This window comes from Paralichthys olivaceus, chromosome 14 (assembly GCF_024713975.1).
Source record: "Paralichthys olivaceus isolate ysfri-2021 chromosome 14, ASM2471397v2, whole genome shotgun sequence".
Lineage (NCBI taxonomy): Eukaryota > Metazoa > Chordata > Actinopteri > Pleuronectiformes > Paralichthyidae > Paralichthys > Paralichthys olivaceus.
Window position 1 is genome coordinate 15,139,854 of NC_091106.1, and position 16,805 is coordinate 15,156,658.

The following is a 16,805-nucleotide window of genomic DNA, read 5'->3' on the forward strand; positions in this document are numbered from 1 at the left end:
CAGCCGCCCGTCGTCTTTGATCTGGGCTCATGCATACGGAATCAGGTCAGGCCGTGGTCACACGCACATCTACACACACACACGCAGACGCAAAAGCAATAGCAAAGAAAGGCTCTTTACAAAGGGCCACAGTGGTAGGACCTCTGCAAAGGGAGACTGACAGTCAAGCATGCACAGGAAGAAAGGGAGGATAAAGGATAAGAATAGAAGAGGGAAGGAAGGGATGAATGTGACAAATCCAGTCAGGACTTCAGAGCGACGACAACTTAAAACAGTGCACACACACAAAAACCCCCAAAAAATAGAGCTTACTTACAGCTTCTGATTTTGGTTTGACCACTTTCATAAATGCTCCTCTCGCCTGGGCCTCCATCACTTCTTTTTGGGTGACTTTCCTCGTGTCCAGGAACTTCAGCTGGGGCAACTTGAACAGAACAAAGTACCTGAAAGAGAACAACAGCTCAGCTTTGACTGTATCACACTGCTGCTTTACAAAAGGTCGCCTTGTAGGCCGTGTTTATGCTGAAGAGACTAACAGAGAATCTAACAAAACGTGTAAACGAATCAAACTGACACTAGTTCTAATATGTAAATCAACAAAACTTGAAAAGAAGCCCTGTTTATAGAGAGTTAACGCTCACGCAGACTTAATGGTTATATTTCCTTGTATGTAATGATCTTCAAAGCTGATAAGAATAAGTGCGACATATAAATAGCACGAAAGGAGATACAACCTGTCTGCCAGAGCTGTCATTCTGACAGCATCACAGATATCTCTCTAAGCTTTCAGACACGCACTGTCTTTCAATGGGAGGGAGAGAAACGTCAAAAGATAATGGTTGGAATACATAGATGACAACGGATCCTCTCACAGGCAGGCAGGGATAGAGAAGCCGCTATGTCAGGGCTGAGCTGGGAGCCAAAGAGGACATGCATGCGGCACCTAAGTGGAGGGTGAGAAAGGACAGGGGATATGGGCACAGACGAGACCTGTGAGCAAAGAGCCGTGACAAATTGATGATGGCGACGTCGATGAAGGGGAGATGGCAAAGCCTGCGTCAGGTTTTCAACACCTGAGGATTATATGGAGGGGATGCGTTCAGACTGACATGGAAGAAGAAAAAACTCGGTGGGCAAAATTATATTTAAGAAATCCATCTGATATGATTTGAAAGAAACATTAAACAAGACGGAAACAAATGATTAAAACATCAAAATATCATTAAGGCCTTAAATTACTTCTTACAAGAACATTATGATGGTAAAAATTAAACGGTTCTAACCACAACTAACAGCTTCTTTTCTGACGGGAGCACAAGCACTCATATATAAGAGGCACCCATCCCCATCCTGTGCCCGCCTCCTTGTAAAAGGACTTTGTTCAGGGCATTTCAATGATGAAATGTGAAGATGCCCTTGGGAGACATGCAGAGAGGTTATTCTCCATAGGTAACCTACCATCACAGGGTCAGAGCAGATGACAAGGCTCTGTCAGCCAGTAGGGATATTAATGATTCAACCCAACCGCAGAGGGAGGATAAGGGAGCGCAGGGGGGTGGGGTAGTACAGATGACTGGTGACAAGAAAGATTCATGCACTTTTTTTTTTTTTTTTTTTTTTTCAAACATGTGTTGACATCAATATAATGTTTGCTCTCCTCGAAGTGGCTGCTGTGAAGAAAAAACCTTTAGAAATACTGGATTATCTTAACTCAAAGAAAAGAAAGAACATTTTTTTAAATCCAGTCAAAGTTTCACTTTATTCTTAAAAGTTGTCCTTCCTGTTCCTAATATTTTTTCACCAAAGGTGCTTTGTGAATTACTATTATCTTTACCAGGATCTCATCTTAACTGAGGGGAAATTCTTAAAAAACATAATAATTCCAAGAATTTTCTTAGAGATTCATCATGAAGAGCAACTTGTTTTCATAGAAAGCTTGAGGCACCTATTCCTTTCTAAGAATATTGTATGAAATGTGTTACCAATCATTGATTATACTTGGACATCAAAGAAAAGAAAAGGTAAAAAAACTAAAGCTTTAGTCACTGAAGGTAATTATAATGCAGCTGCATTTATGGCATATAGGAAAAAGGTTGAGTGAACACAGAGTGCAGCTGATGGATGAGGGACCTCAGGCACAAGCACTTTGATCTGTCACACGAGGAGATTGGACAAACTGATAACTTTGCTCTAGATAAGAAGGTAAATTGTCAAATAAAAATATGTTAATCTTTACACATCACAGAGGCAGAAGGAAAAGACACAGGTTGAGTAATAACCATTGTCTCAGCCTATCTGAGATTCTCAAACAAATACTTTTTAGAGGAGACAGTGTCCTATGAGCACACTGCTGCACAATCAGTAACAACTATTGTGTTGTTGTAGTACCACAAATGGCCACTGGGTGTATGCGAAACCCAGCTGAGAACAGGACAACGTTTAACCTCCCTGCAGACTACACAATACTGTGTGAATAAAAATTACGTTTCTATGTCATTGCACTAATTGGAGCACCAATGCAACGCACCAGGGTATTTCACTTGAGAGGCCGAGAGCTCCCGAGGCACTGGGCTGGGTATTTATTGCCCAAGGCCAGTGCTGTCACGACCTGCACACAGCCTAACCTTGTCAGACATGAAATCTGCATCACGCTCAAATTGATGTTTTACTATGTGACACATTATGAATATTACATTACAGGACTGTAGACACTGTCAGTCAAAACAGAACAGCTCCCCTCACCAGTAAGATAAGCATGCGAGAAGAGGGAAAGAAGGGGGGAGAGGGGGAAGAGAGGGAGGGAGCGTGGGGGAGAAAGGAAGACAAAAAGAGAGAATAAAGATTATTCAAGAAAGGCAAGGTTGGTAAATGATTAATAAGCAACACAGAGTCAGAAACAAGCACTTAGGGCTAAAACAGACAAAAGAGCGTATGCTTTTTCGCCTTTTATCGCATTTCATGTAAAGGACCCTGACAAATGGTGGTCATATTGCATGGCTTGAGGCCTAGCTTGATGTTTAATGCATCATGTGCTCGGGCAGGGCAGAGTAGTAAACACTCATTTGTGGTGGTGACTAGTCACACATGAAATCCATTTTGCAAACTAGAGTGTAGAGGAGCCGGTTGACAAAGCTTTTAGAGTGATGTGGTTGAATCCACAGCCTGCTTGTGAAATACAGAGGTCTGGATGTTAAAAAAAAAAAAAGGAAGGGAACATTTCCAAATCCATTACTTACAAAAAGCTATCACTTCCAATAGTGTCAAAAGTGTCGGACTGAAATTGTAAACACACCCATAACATTATCCATCCAGTTCCATCTATTCCTTATTCATGTGTGGCCACTGACCTGTATCTCTGGTAGTCGTCCTCGTCCTTATCCAGGCTGACCAGCTGGTTGGGGCAGGCCTCATTTCCCAGCAGGCTTAGGTACTCCAGTGACGGGGTCACATCAGCCAAGTGTTCCAGCAAGGCCTCGATATCAGTCAGGTGTCAAAGGGCGGATGTCAAGGACCTAGCGCTGTTAATTACATTAGCATTTACTACCCGCTCGGCCCCTCCCGGGCCCATCAGCACTAAAACACGTCACTGTCAAATTTACAGAGGTGCTCAAAGGGGCTAGTCACTGGCTTTGTGAGACTGGGCAGACAGAGGGGCAATTTAAGGTGCAGGCTTTGGCATATAGCAGTGACACAATTTGGCTGCGGCTTCTCCCTCTCTCTCTCTCTCTCTCTCTTTCTCTCGATCTCTTTCATTTCCTAGGTGGCCGGGTGCAGAACAGTGACAAAATGATGGATGCCCTGTGGTTCAAACAGTCCGTGCTTCCCAGAGCCGTGCCGTGGAAAAACTTTTGCGAAACGTGGAAAAAACAAACAGCCCCTAAGCAGGCACATTCATCACTAATACATTCACTTGGAAAATTGAGCCCCAAAGTGTCAAAATACAACAGCACTAATGCAGCGCTCGAGCTTTAAAATGGCACTGTGCCACGACAGGATGTACATAATTGGCCTATTAGCATGTGCCGACCACTTCACAACCGAACTCGGCGCATAGTCCCAGACGCACACTTCAAGCAGCCCCAGTTTTAATGTTGACTCTGGAAGTGTGTGTGTGTGTATGTGTGTGTGAGAGAGTGAGCATCATTATCCAGAAGGATCTGCATAACCAGAGGAAAACAGGACACATTGCTAAACCTGTTCTGAAGCTCGGAGTGGAAGTTCACACATTTCTGACTGATCATAAACAGCCTCGCTCTGTGCCTGTGTGTTGAAGTGAGGGGGAGCTGCTGTGCCCAGCTCTGGTTTTAACGTGTTTACACTGGGTGGCAAGTAGTATACACAGGCCTGTTATAATCAATGATGTGATCCTGTTCCGGATTGTTTGCTGACAAATCAAATAACCCATTCCATTTATTTTGGCGAGGTAAAGCAGCACAGTAAAGCACAATTCATCTGATGCAAATGGATTAGACAAAATTCCCCCTTTTAATTTGAAACCACTGATATTATCAAATGGCGACATCATTATTCTAGTTCATGTTTTATTCCCGGGATGTAATTTCAACCCAACACAATCTATTCTCTTTGAAAATAAAAAACACATCTGCTGTGTTGACTCTGAAGTCTGACTCCACTAGAGGTCCCTGTGGTTCAAAAACTAGTCGTGTGTGTGGAGCTCAGTGACAGCAAACTTCTTCTGCTCTCTGTTTGTAACACACACACACACACACACACACACACAAACACACAAACACACACACACAAACACACACACACACACACACACACACACACACAAAGAGACAAAAGCAAGTTGTATCAACATTGAGATGCAAGAGAAATAAATGATTCTAAAACTGAAGCCTGTAATCTACGTCTGCTTAATTCAAATCGAAAGAGGGACTGAGTGATTTATTTGAAAGGATATGTGGTTCTTATTGAGTGTCAGGGTGTGGAGGTTGGGTAACCTGGGCAACCGCAGGTCATTTCCAAGCAGATTGTTGTCGACGACTAGCTCTTCCAGCTCAGTGAACACTTTGAGGCCCGCCAGTGACCTGCAATGACAAGGCAACAGGAAAACTGTTATGGCTCTACATCTGGACGGATGCTACAGTGCAGGAATAAATATTTCAGCCTCCCTCTTTCAAACGCAGCGAGAGTAAGGGTCCGGGGGCCTGTCAGGGAAGTGAATGACAAGAATTAGTGGTGCTGAGCTCCCCTGGCATGGTGAGGCATCGTTCAGCGGCTGGCAGGATGAGGGATGGGGGTCACTTGTGAGTAGCCAGGATTCAAAACAAAAGGCTTCAGAAATGCGGCGGGCAGGATGAATTTGTCAATGTCTTGTGCCTTGAGGCGCCCAGTTTCGCCTGACCCTAACCCTCCATTCCCAAGACAAATCACTCTGTCACAGTTCACCTTCACTCCCCAGACACAAATTTAACTTGTCATCCATCATTTTCACAGAGGAACCGGAATACACTCGCAATCACACATAGAATGGAAAGGAAACTTCTCTTTTTTGTGTGCAACTGTGCCGCAATAGGGGTTAGTTTTGAGATTTTAACATCAAACGGCTTCTATTTATTTTATTTTTGAGATAAGGAATTCTGCACTTCCGCTGCGTTTGATGACACGCTGTTCAGAGAGGTGAGGGGTCATCTCAACTCCTTCCCTCTCCGTCTCTCTCCCACACATACACATTCACACGGGCATAAAAATGATGGAGGGCGCTGCGAGGAGTAATGTGAGGGCCCTGCAAAGTTCAATTTATAGAAGGTGCACAGAGGCGAGTGTGTGTGTGTGTGTGTGTGTGTGTGTGTGTGTGTGTTGTTTAATCCTTCACACTGTCAGAACGCCATGTTTGAGTGTCCTAGTTGACCTTATTGACATTTAAATCTATGACACACCTCTCAGGAACTATTTCTCACAACACTTATTTTAACCCGTTTTTTTTCTTTCTAACCCTAACCCATCTAATTACATTACTTTTATATTCCAGGCTGAATTTTTGTTAATCATACATTATAAATGTGTCCCTAGTTTTAAAAGCAGATAACCTTGACAGTAACTATCATTAATTCCAGTGAACGGTGTCATATTGACAGACTCCAGGTACAGTGAGGTCTGAACAGCTGCGGCATGAACTATTGCTCCTCGCTGGATCTGCCTTGTGTCATAATACACAGCAACTTAGAGCAATGTAAATATAATACCTTTATTATGACAATCTGCAAATGCAGAGCAATGATGGAAAACAAACAATGAAGGAGAGACTGCATATTGGCAAAAAAAATGCTAAAAAGATGCTGAGCAGTTGGAAAAATATGTAATGCAGCAAAATACACATTATTCCTATCAGATCTTAACTTGGCCAACTAATTCGTCACTGAGTAGCCATGACGTGTGTACGTTTATGCAACACTTTTAATGAGATGGATTGAGTTTCTCTCTTTTACGACCGATGAGCTTGGACTCCACCTTGACGTTCTCCCTGATCCAGAAACCCGCACAGACACGAGCAGCGAACATGCACTGGCAGCAACTTTGAACTACAAAGCCAAACGACAAATCAGCGATTCATTGTTGACGTGCAAGCGAGGCGGACCGACGCATTTCAAAAGAAACATTTTGCCAACGCACACACACACACGTATACTTGATTCCCATAAACAGCAGCTAACAACAGCACCTAGCCGGTGTGCTTGCAAAGCTGCTGGCTGACAAGCTCTTATCAGGTCTGATTAATGCACTGGCAAGATGGATGAACAGAGAGATGTGCCAGTTTTATGAAATCCTACTCTGTTGCTTGTTGTTTTTTTTCCCCCCATGTTGCCTCACATTTATTAAAGCAAGGCCCATTATGATACAATATATACTTAACACCACACAGCCTGTTTGTCAGTGTGTCAAATTTACTGTTGTTTGCTAGGATTTGTTAAAACATAAACAAGAATGTTCTTTTATGTCCAAAGTAAAATGTAAAAAACACACAAGTATAAGTGTGTATAAGTATTGGCTGGATTTTGGTAGAACATGCAATTATTCTGCAAGTATAATCTACGTTAATGCGTAGTTGGGAAGGAATGTGCACCGCAATGGATTAACATTATTTTATTTGTTGTTAACAGAGGTTTGCTAACTAACTATTGCCACCTGTGTGTGTGTGTGTGTGTGTGTGTGTGTGTGTGTGTGTTCGTGTGTGTGTGTGTGTGTGTGTGTGCATGTGCATGATGGGCTGCAGTCCTGTGGGTGATGTTATTAGCTGCTCGGTTAAAGGGAGCCGCATGGCACAGGGGGGAGCCTTATTAATTGTTGTTTTCATGTCACCACTGCTGCGTGCACTGGCTGATTTAATCAGTTAAATTCACAGCCAGGGGAGAGCCACTGAGTCCCATCCAGCATTAACTACAGTGCAGGGATTGAACTTCTAATACTCTCCAGCTTTCTGTGCTCCCTCTGCAGATTTCCATAGCTGGTTTCATTACTTTTTATAAGCTTTCTTGTTTTAATGTGCGGCTTGGAAAACTAACAAAGTTTAAGCAGTGCAGTAAAAGTACTTCACTTAAAAAAAAAAAGAACAGCATTTGCTTTTAACAAAACTAATGAGCATAATTGACTTGAGTCCCAATGCTCTATGATTTAGTAGCACAGGCACAACACGTGTATCATTAACAAAGACTAAATAAATGGGATATGTTTTGTTTCAAAAAAAGGACCGGAAATTATTTACGCTCACATCATACTGCATCACGTCCCTTTGCATATTTAGAAAAATGTGATGTCTACAGTAACGCAAGATCAAATGGTATCAGCTTAAACCTTTTACTAACAAGAGAGCGAGAGACAGAGATGGAGAGAGGCGATAGCTTTAACGAGGTGAGGCGATGAATCCTCTCCTTGTTAAGATAATTATGATCAGCCTCATTGTCAGAGCTAATACTTCACATGGGGCTGTCTTTACACTTTGACTACCACTTAGCCCGTGTAAGCTCACCATCATACATCACACGGCCCCGTGTGCATCAGCGTGTGTGAGCACATGCATGTGCAGAAACCCCTATTATCCACTAACATCCTGTCTGCTGAACACACAGTGCATGTACCAGTACATGGTTAAAGGGAGCAGAGGCTCAGCACAGGATGCAGGGGGAGGATGTGAGAAAGCAGACAAGGACACTGGAGAGGAGACACCGACCCAGAGAGCAGTCCTGCCAGATCAATACACTGATACTAATGCAGACATAGTGATTGATAAACCACTGCTGACAACAGAGGGAAGAAAACTCTCGACCGTTATTGGCTGAAATGTCAGTCACTCCTGTCCATGGTGTGTGCGTGTGCCATGTCAGATATCCTCAGGCAGCAAATGAAAATGGCAGCCTTGGCTCTTTTACATGTGATACATTGTCTCTGCTCTTATGTCTGCTGCATTTCAAGCTACATCAATCATAGTTGGCAATTTTTAGAAACACAGGTCAAATTGGGAGTTTGTGTAAGTTGTACATTAGAGCGTCAACGTGAAACAACCTCAAAGCCTTCTCCTTTTTCTTAAAGATTGATGGTGATCACAGAGGAGACATCCCCGCAGCTACCACTGAAATGCTAGAAAAGTTTCTTAGACTAACGTATATAAAAAACCCACACAAACACTTTGAAAAGCTGGAGAGCCCCTGCAGCTGTAATCACAGTTAAAGGCCTGATGCCCTCTCAAAGGTCGCAGCGGTGCAGAGAGGCAATGTGCTGTTATTCTAAACTGGGGGCCAGAGCTGCAGAGCGACAGGCGCACTGACGTCCCGTTCAGAGGGCAACAGATAAATGTTTGATGAATCGACCAATACTGGGGCTGTGATGGCCTTCATATGTGCATAATGGACTATTTAGAGTACACTTCAGATTGCCTGCCAGGATAAGGTACTGTAATGAAGGGGAAAAAGATCTGGACCTGAGAAACCCAGTGTGTGGACTGGCTTTAATAAACTTAATAAGAGAGGTTAGTGGAGGCGGGTCGGCTGCACAGGGAGATGGATGCTGGGAGAGCCAGTCAGCTTGAAATAGTGAAGAAATATTCTGATGGCTCTTTGAACAGCAAAATATCCTTCAGTCTAAATCCGTAATTCACTGAATTATAAATATTACCGAATCCCCCATATTCTTGATGTCTCAAACAATCAACGTGAGCGAGTAGACGTTATTTTAACCGTTTCCAAAACAAATACACTTACTTTAAGAATCAAAGCTAAATAACATGTAGAATATTCATAGTTATATATCATGTAATTATAATCACACAACAGCACCAACTTAGGAAATTGATCCAATTCTCATATGTTTTTCTTGTTTTATCAGAGAATAGAATTGAAATGGAATAAAGTGGTGGTTAGAGTGAAAAATGCAGTATAACATCTGATATTCAGTTAAATAACAACAATGAATCAAAAATAACCCATTAATACAAAAATGTGCCGCTATTTGAACGCAGCTGTATTTCATCACTCTTACCATTTAACAAATACACAAATAAACATCAAAAAAATGCCAAATGACAGCATCAAAACACTATCAGGATTAGCTCGTCGTAAATAAGACGACATTATCTGTAAAGCAAATTAATGCCCTGCAACCCTCCGAGCCCCCAACATCATCCCTCCTTCCACCTCCACACTGCAGCACTGATCAGGTCTGTTCCAGCACTCTCCCCTCCAGCTACAGTTTATGGCCTATACACGTCTGCGTACATGCATCTCTGATGGCGACGGTGAATTAGACTGTCATTATCTGTCTCTATCTCCCCCACAGCTCTCCCCCTTTCTCACTTCCCCTCCCCATCTCCCCCTTGCGCAGGCCGTCATTGCTCAGTGTGGCACTCCTCTCTCTGTATTGCCAGGCCTCAGGTGGCAGTCATTTAAAGATCACACGTTCAGGACACACACTCACTCCCTGAATGCATGTCAATTCACACATGGGAAGGGGATTACACATCTCCTCCCAGGCAGCTGCAAATTACTATTAATGGCAATGCAAATCATTAGAGTACGTTTGGCGCCGCCAGCAAATCTCTTCTTTATGTAGGTTCACTCTTAATCTGTTTTGTATGTTGCGCTATGCTCACGATAGCCTGTGTGTAATAGCATCCCTGGCTACAAAGCTGTCAATTGGAAGTGGCATGTCAGATTGAACTTTACACAGAGTTACATCATTCTGCAAAAAAAAATAGATATCTTTTAAGAGAGCATAAACAAATTCACGCAAGGGAAAAATAAATCTGTGAAACATAATTAGCAAAGTTCTTTGTTGATGAAGAAGTTAAATATCACTGCTCATTACTTCACGCGCCCAGATTAAATTGTGAGAAGTGTCTACACCATGGTGCGTCTGTCGAACATTTAAAGCCAGGCCCCTGTGTGTTTGAATGATAATACCGCTGTGGATCCTGCAGCGTCTGATTTATAGACTACCCCTGTGGATATTCCTGCTGAGTGTGTGAGGTTAATATTCTCTCTCAATGTCATTAGCACTGGTAGATGGGCTGAGAGTACTGTGAATCAGACAGGGACTGATCCTGTCAATTTACACCCCGCCCCCCAACCACCCCCCACCCACACACAGAGCCAGGGCCAGATAAAATCAAAGCCACTGTACTGAGGTCATCACCTGGCCTCATGCTTCCCCTTGAATATCTGCCGCCCGTCTGATTAATGACCCTGGATCAACCCTGGCCAGGGGATAAGAACTTGACAGACATTCCTGTCAGGTCCGACCTCATAAGCCTTGCTTGACTCCGGTTTGGCCCGGGATGAAGTCTAAGCTCCAACAATGACCCGACTGAGAGGTGGGAGAAGAGTTACCTCTTTCCCTTTTACAGTGAAGAGAGAAATAGAGAGATCACGTCACAAAGGTGGATGTCTCTCTTTTTTAAGTTTCAGCAAGTGAGATTTGTTGCACGGCCGGACAGAGTGACAGCTGATTCCAATGTACGACACTAAACTCTACAATGTGAGATACATCTTCAAACAAGGGCGGGAGGAGAGCAGTATGGGGTGAGGCTGAGCTCCTATACAACACTTCCTTCGTCATAGTGGCTGGAGCGCTCTCAGAGCACAGCCATGCGTCTTGTGAGTGTTTGTATTGAAAGATTAGTTGTCTATCCACATGACAAACACCCTCCTCCTTCAGTGAGCGCGAGCTGGAAATCAATTCACTGATGGCATCTCAGTCAGTGAGGACATCAATGCAGCACAAACAAGCACACACACACACACACACACACACACACACACACACACACACACACACACAAGCTCTCATGCATGCTACACATGGCTCACACATTTTTAAAGTGTATATAATACTGTAAAATTACGGTGACAGGGTCAGTCAGCCAAAGGATATCTCAATAGGTGTGCCTCATGTTGAACAATGAGTTTGTCATGAAGAACAGGACACAAATAAATCATATATGTACACAGAATGTGCAACTGGAAATGAACTCATGTACTAATGCAATAAAAAAACAAACCAACAAACATTAAATCCTACATGTGATCTGTGAGGAAGAATCCCTCAGTCTCCGTCTGACTGTACACGCTGTCATTACAGTGTTCAGGGTCAGTGCCTGTCAACATCTCCCTGAGAGGGGGAGCCATCCTGCATTACGTTTGAGTGAGTTCAACTGTCAACTGCCAGCCATTTGTATGCCTCAGCATCCACCTAATAGCAAATAATCACTACCCTGCGCTCTCTTCATGGCAAATGATCGATGTTGTCTTGAAGTCTGATGGATGACCCTGCCACAGTGATGTCCAGGCATGCATTAAAAACCACCTCTATGAAATGCCTGTCAGTCTGATGAAGCGACGCACACACACACAGACAAATCACACGGGTGTGCACACGCTGACAGTGAGGAATGAATACACACAGATAAAGGAGAAAATGAACCAAGTGGAGGAGAGCTGTGCTTCAATCCAACAATTAGAAAGGAAAAAAAACTAAACAAAAGTTAATTTCTTCATATTAGTGGAAAATTTCGTAATGTGACAGGACCTGTGGTGTGATTGGTTGACAGCATTACAAGAGGTAGACTGCTGGAGTACCACCTGGGATGCTTCTTCTCCTTCTCTCACCCTCCCCCCCCTCTTCCACCTCTCCAACACACAAACAGCTCCCCATTACCCCTCAGTGTTCAGATTAAAATGCACAGCACCACCGTCTTTGATCTCCCACTTGCTGACACAAATCCTTTCAAGCCTCAACATTTTCCTGCAAAGGTAATTAGTGCTAATTAAAAAGTTTCGAAAGCAGTCTACGGCTGCTGTTGACACTGCTGCTTGCTTGGGCGCACCCTCCATCAGATTACCCATCTACCCCCTCCCCGGGTCGTACGGATGTGTGTTGTCAGCTGCGTTCCTGCCTTCTCCTCTGTAAAGGATCCCGTAAAACCAGACGACACCAGTGAGCCGAGAACATTTGCAGAGGCAGGGTGAAAATCTGGGAGCCCAGTAAGGGGTCTAACTGGTGGTTGTACCCCCCCGTGATAAACGTGTGCTCTGCAGGAGAATGTGTAATGGCACATGTAACAAATACAAATCCCACAAATAGAACAGGTGTAGTCTTTAATTGGGATATCCTGGCTTGGAGGGGGCACTTGTAAACACGGAGTAATTAACTTGATAAGGGATTCAATTTGCTGAAAATATCATTGCGGAGAAACGTATCATTTAGAACGGGCTGCGATTAGCATAACGATAACAAATGCAAAGACTCCAAATTCTTGTGGCATGATGAATAAACACATTAGTGATTAAAGAACTTCCTGTTTAGTGTGACTCTAATAACGTGGGACAAAGATACAACTTGCGCTGTGATTCATTCACCGGCCAACCTTACTGCTTTCATCAAGCCGTTATTATGATATAATTAGCCGCCTTTCTAGCATATTATTAAGTGGCTCGCTGAGTGTCAGGTACAGAGGCGTCTCAGAAATGACACACACACACACACACACACACACACACACACACACGCACACACGCACACACACAGAAGCAATATCACTCCACAATGTTTCGGAAAGATAATTACATAATCTCAGCATGGAGAGCAAGCAGAAAAGTGATAATTAGACAAGTTTTCCTGCCAATTAAAACATCAAACCTTTTAGGGGTTTTTTTTCAGAGCGATATAGAGCTTGCTTCACTCCCATTCACGAAATAATACGATTATATTGCTCATGTCCAATCTTCATCGGGAAATCAATATAACTACAGTGATATTATACCAACATTGACCTCTAATGTATGTTTTCAGTGCAGCTTACGACAATATTAGATGCTGGAAGGCTTCCAGGGCCTTTGAAAGCCGGTAGGGTAATGAGTATGTTGAGTACAGTGAGTTTTTTCCAAGATGACTATAAAAATGTTTTGGCTCTGACAAGCCTATTAATAGGCTTAATGACTGACATGTAGGTGTGCCAACAAGAAAAAGCAGAGAAACAACAAAGTTATTGATTTGACCTTTGGGATAGTTCTTTCTTTCATTGTTGTTGTTTTTGCCTTGTCGTACACGGCAGCGGGAGATAATAAAACATGTCACCGCACAAGGCAGTTTTGAAACTGAATGCCATCATTTTAATTTAAATGTTACATTTGTGGTGACATCTCTGTCAATGCATAATTGGCACTGAATCCCAGTTTGGATGTACATATTTATCATTCAGCGTGAGACACTCAAAGACACCAACAGATATGCTACTTTGATGGGATGACAGTCAGATGTGGGGGAAAAAAATAGAACTGCAAATCAACTGGCGCTGTCAGTTAAGCTTTTTGTCACAAACTTGCACATAAACATGCATGATTAGAAATAGCAAACGAGCTGTAGGCTGGAATAAGTCCTTTTCTCCAGACGTGTGTAAATAAGCTTATTTGATCCGAGCCGCAAGAGTAAAATTCAGAATACAGACCGAGAAGAAAATCATAGTAAATTATGGACAAGTGTTGGGAGAACACCCTTCACATTATGACAAACAAAAATGCTATAATTTATGAATCTAACAAACAAAGAAAACAAGGCAAAACATCTCACAAGAGTTAGTTAGCATCCGTAGCATACAACCTGCTACATTTTTGTCAACTCTGTCTACGCCTGACGTCCGCCATACTCTGGAGGTTTACTGCTGCTAAAACGTAGAACGTTTGGAAATGCTGCTGGCCCTGTTTTACTTTGAAAACTCCGAAGGATGCATGGAAGTCTGGACAGGCAGAAACAGAGACGACTGTAAACGATGACGTAGACACAACCGCTTGCTACAACTGGGTCTTTTCGGTTACTACATAGCCTTCACTGATTCTTCAGGCTCCTATACTCGACACCCTCGTGGAAGAAAATGACGAGCATTAACCTAGGCTAACAGTGTAGAACGCAACATGGATAATCAATCACAAGCATTGACCCTGGTGCCTTTGCTAGCAGCTAAATTTTCACAATGCTACATCTCCTTAAATGGGTAGGAAACAAGCTATTATTTCAGAGGTCTATGTACACCAGCATGTGTGCCCAGTGTGGGTGAGTGATTTGTGTTTTCAGTTAGTATGGACATGGATTAAAACTTGTATAGAGCCCAAATGCTGACAGAGATCATACTAGTTTTAAAATGCTACTTAAAAATAAAAAGTAGTTGCATAGATATAGCCTTATATATACACAGAAGCCTACTGCATAAGTAAGTAACTTTGCTGGTCTATAAAGATACAAACAAAACTTTGAAGTAAGATCCAGTCATCAATATTCACACAGCTTGGAAAACACATCTTTAAAAATGGAGATCAGAGAACCTTGTAGCACTGGCAGTCTCTATTTACTGAAGATGGCCTTTCTGTGTTTGTAGATCCCTGACACAACAGCTTAAAGGGAGGTATATGCGATAACCTATCTCACCAGTGAAAACCAAGGGCAGCAGTGCAGCTCCCAGAGAAGAAGTGGAAAAAAAAAGTCCCTCCCACTCTCTCTCGCTCCCTTCCCCGCCTCTCTCCTTGTCTTACCGCTGGCCCATTACCTTTACAGAGTGAGGCTCATTAAAGAAGGCAAGTTGAGTCAAATCTTTCCGTAATTCAGCGGAGGTGAATTGCTGTCAACATCATTAACCGTCATTTCTCCAACTCACTTCAGTACTTATGAAGTGTTCTTTATTGTTTAATGATCCAAATCTCTTCTCTAAATCAGCCCTCTTCAAAGGCCCTGAAGGACATACCACCCATGCAGCCGCCTGACATGCTAGAGGGCCAGATTAAACCTGGCTCCGTCATTACATTTCTTCTTTGTGCTTAAACAGATCCAGCGCTTTAGCTTAGCAGGTATAGCATATTCCTCAGCTGAGCGGAAGAGAGATCAGTCGACACACAGAGTTAAGCGGAGGGAGGGATAATGCTTTCAAACATAGCCTTCTTATCTATCATGAGCCGTATCTTCAACTAATCCTGCATCATTCTCATTTGTTTTGCTGCATCACAAGACCAAATTTCTTCCAATAACCTTCTTCCATCTCTTGCTGTTTTTTTATACTGTTTACTGATAGTTCACTGATCTCACAGGGCCATTGGTCAGGCGGGCTCCATGGCTAATTACAGTGAGAGCTGCCCTGCTTGTCATGCTAGATGTCCTCTGAGTCCTGTCGTAAGAGAAGCTCCCTCTTTGTGCCTCCGCCATTGTGTGTCCCCGAGTGCTCAGTATCATGCTATGAGATGTCCTCCAGGCCTTGTGTTGGGGGAAGCCTCTTTTGTGCAGGCACCATTGTGTGTCCCCAGTGCTGAACCCCCCGCTAGGTAGGAACACAGACAAAGTGCAGCAGGGGGATGCTTCTCAGGGCCCTAAGACCTACAGTAAATCTTCAAACAATTTAGACAAACAAAAACGGCCGCTGTGCTGCAGTGAGAGCAGACAAGGAAAAGCAGATGAATAAGCAACATCAATTACTGAGGCTCTGACCTGCAAGCCCCCACACCATGGCACACATTTCACACCAAATCGTCCCAGATTGAAGTTGACACTGCTGGAGTGGAAACACTGACCCCTCACAAGGCTAGAGCTTCAAACTTAAGAGCAGAGAAAGGTGGGAGGGGGGACTGACAAACTACATAGACCAAGGCCAACATGGAAGGGAGACAAGAAGGAGGGGTATGAAAAAAAATACATGCATTATAGGTCCTAGTTTGTTTCAAAGTGAAACAAAATGGCTCAATTTGAGCCATCGAATTGGCCAAGCTGAGGTACAAGAGGAACATACGAGGGGACAACCGCATCAGGCCACTGATAAGGAGCCTATAAGAGGAACAAAGCTGGATTTACCAGTGAACCTGAGTGGGACCGGACCCTCTTTAAAGGTTGTTCTAGACTCCCAGCTTCACCCCTAAAAAGTGCCGCTTCCCCTGAAGCCTTTTTACCCTGGCACATAAAGCCTCTTTCTACTTTGTATGCTTGGACAAAGGCAAAATAAACACATGGGTCACATCTGTTCAACACACAGCTCATAAAAAAGTTACTCAAAGACCCTTTTGAAGAAAAGAGATACCACTGTAAGTGTTATCTCTCACTTTCCTATTGTATGTTTTCAAAAAGAGGCTTTTTTCTGTGTCACAATCCTATCAACGTTTGTCAATATGGTGTTAATTAATATAATAAACTGCTCCAAAAAAGACATGACAAGGAGACTGTAGTCGAGCAGCAGCAGCACAGTAGCACTGACACATTTGGGGGCATCAGGCTCTAGATCCAGACAGTCCTAACAATCTCCCAATTAGCCAGAGGAAAGC

General features: G+C 43.2%; 1 protein-coding gene across 1 annotated transcript in view; it reads right to left on the minus strand.

Annotated features, from left to right (window-relative positions):
- lrmda (leucine rich melanocyte differentiation associated) overlaps positions 1 to 16,805 on the minus strand; it is a 196,168-nt gene that overhangs the window by 60,991 nt on the left and 118,372 nt on the right. Inside the window, exons 3-5 of the mRNA XM_020091830.2 lie at positions 4,928 to 5,054; positions 3,348 to 3,487; positions 317 to 443 (exon numbers count right to left, since the gene is read on the minus strand). Of these exons, the coding sequence (XP_019947389.1) occupies positions 317 to 443; positions 3,348 to 3,487; positions 4,928 to 5,054 (394 nt within the window). The remainder of the gene's footprint in view (positions 1 to 316; positions 444 to 3,347; positions 3,488 to 4,927; positions 5,055 to 16,805) is intronic.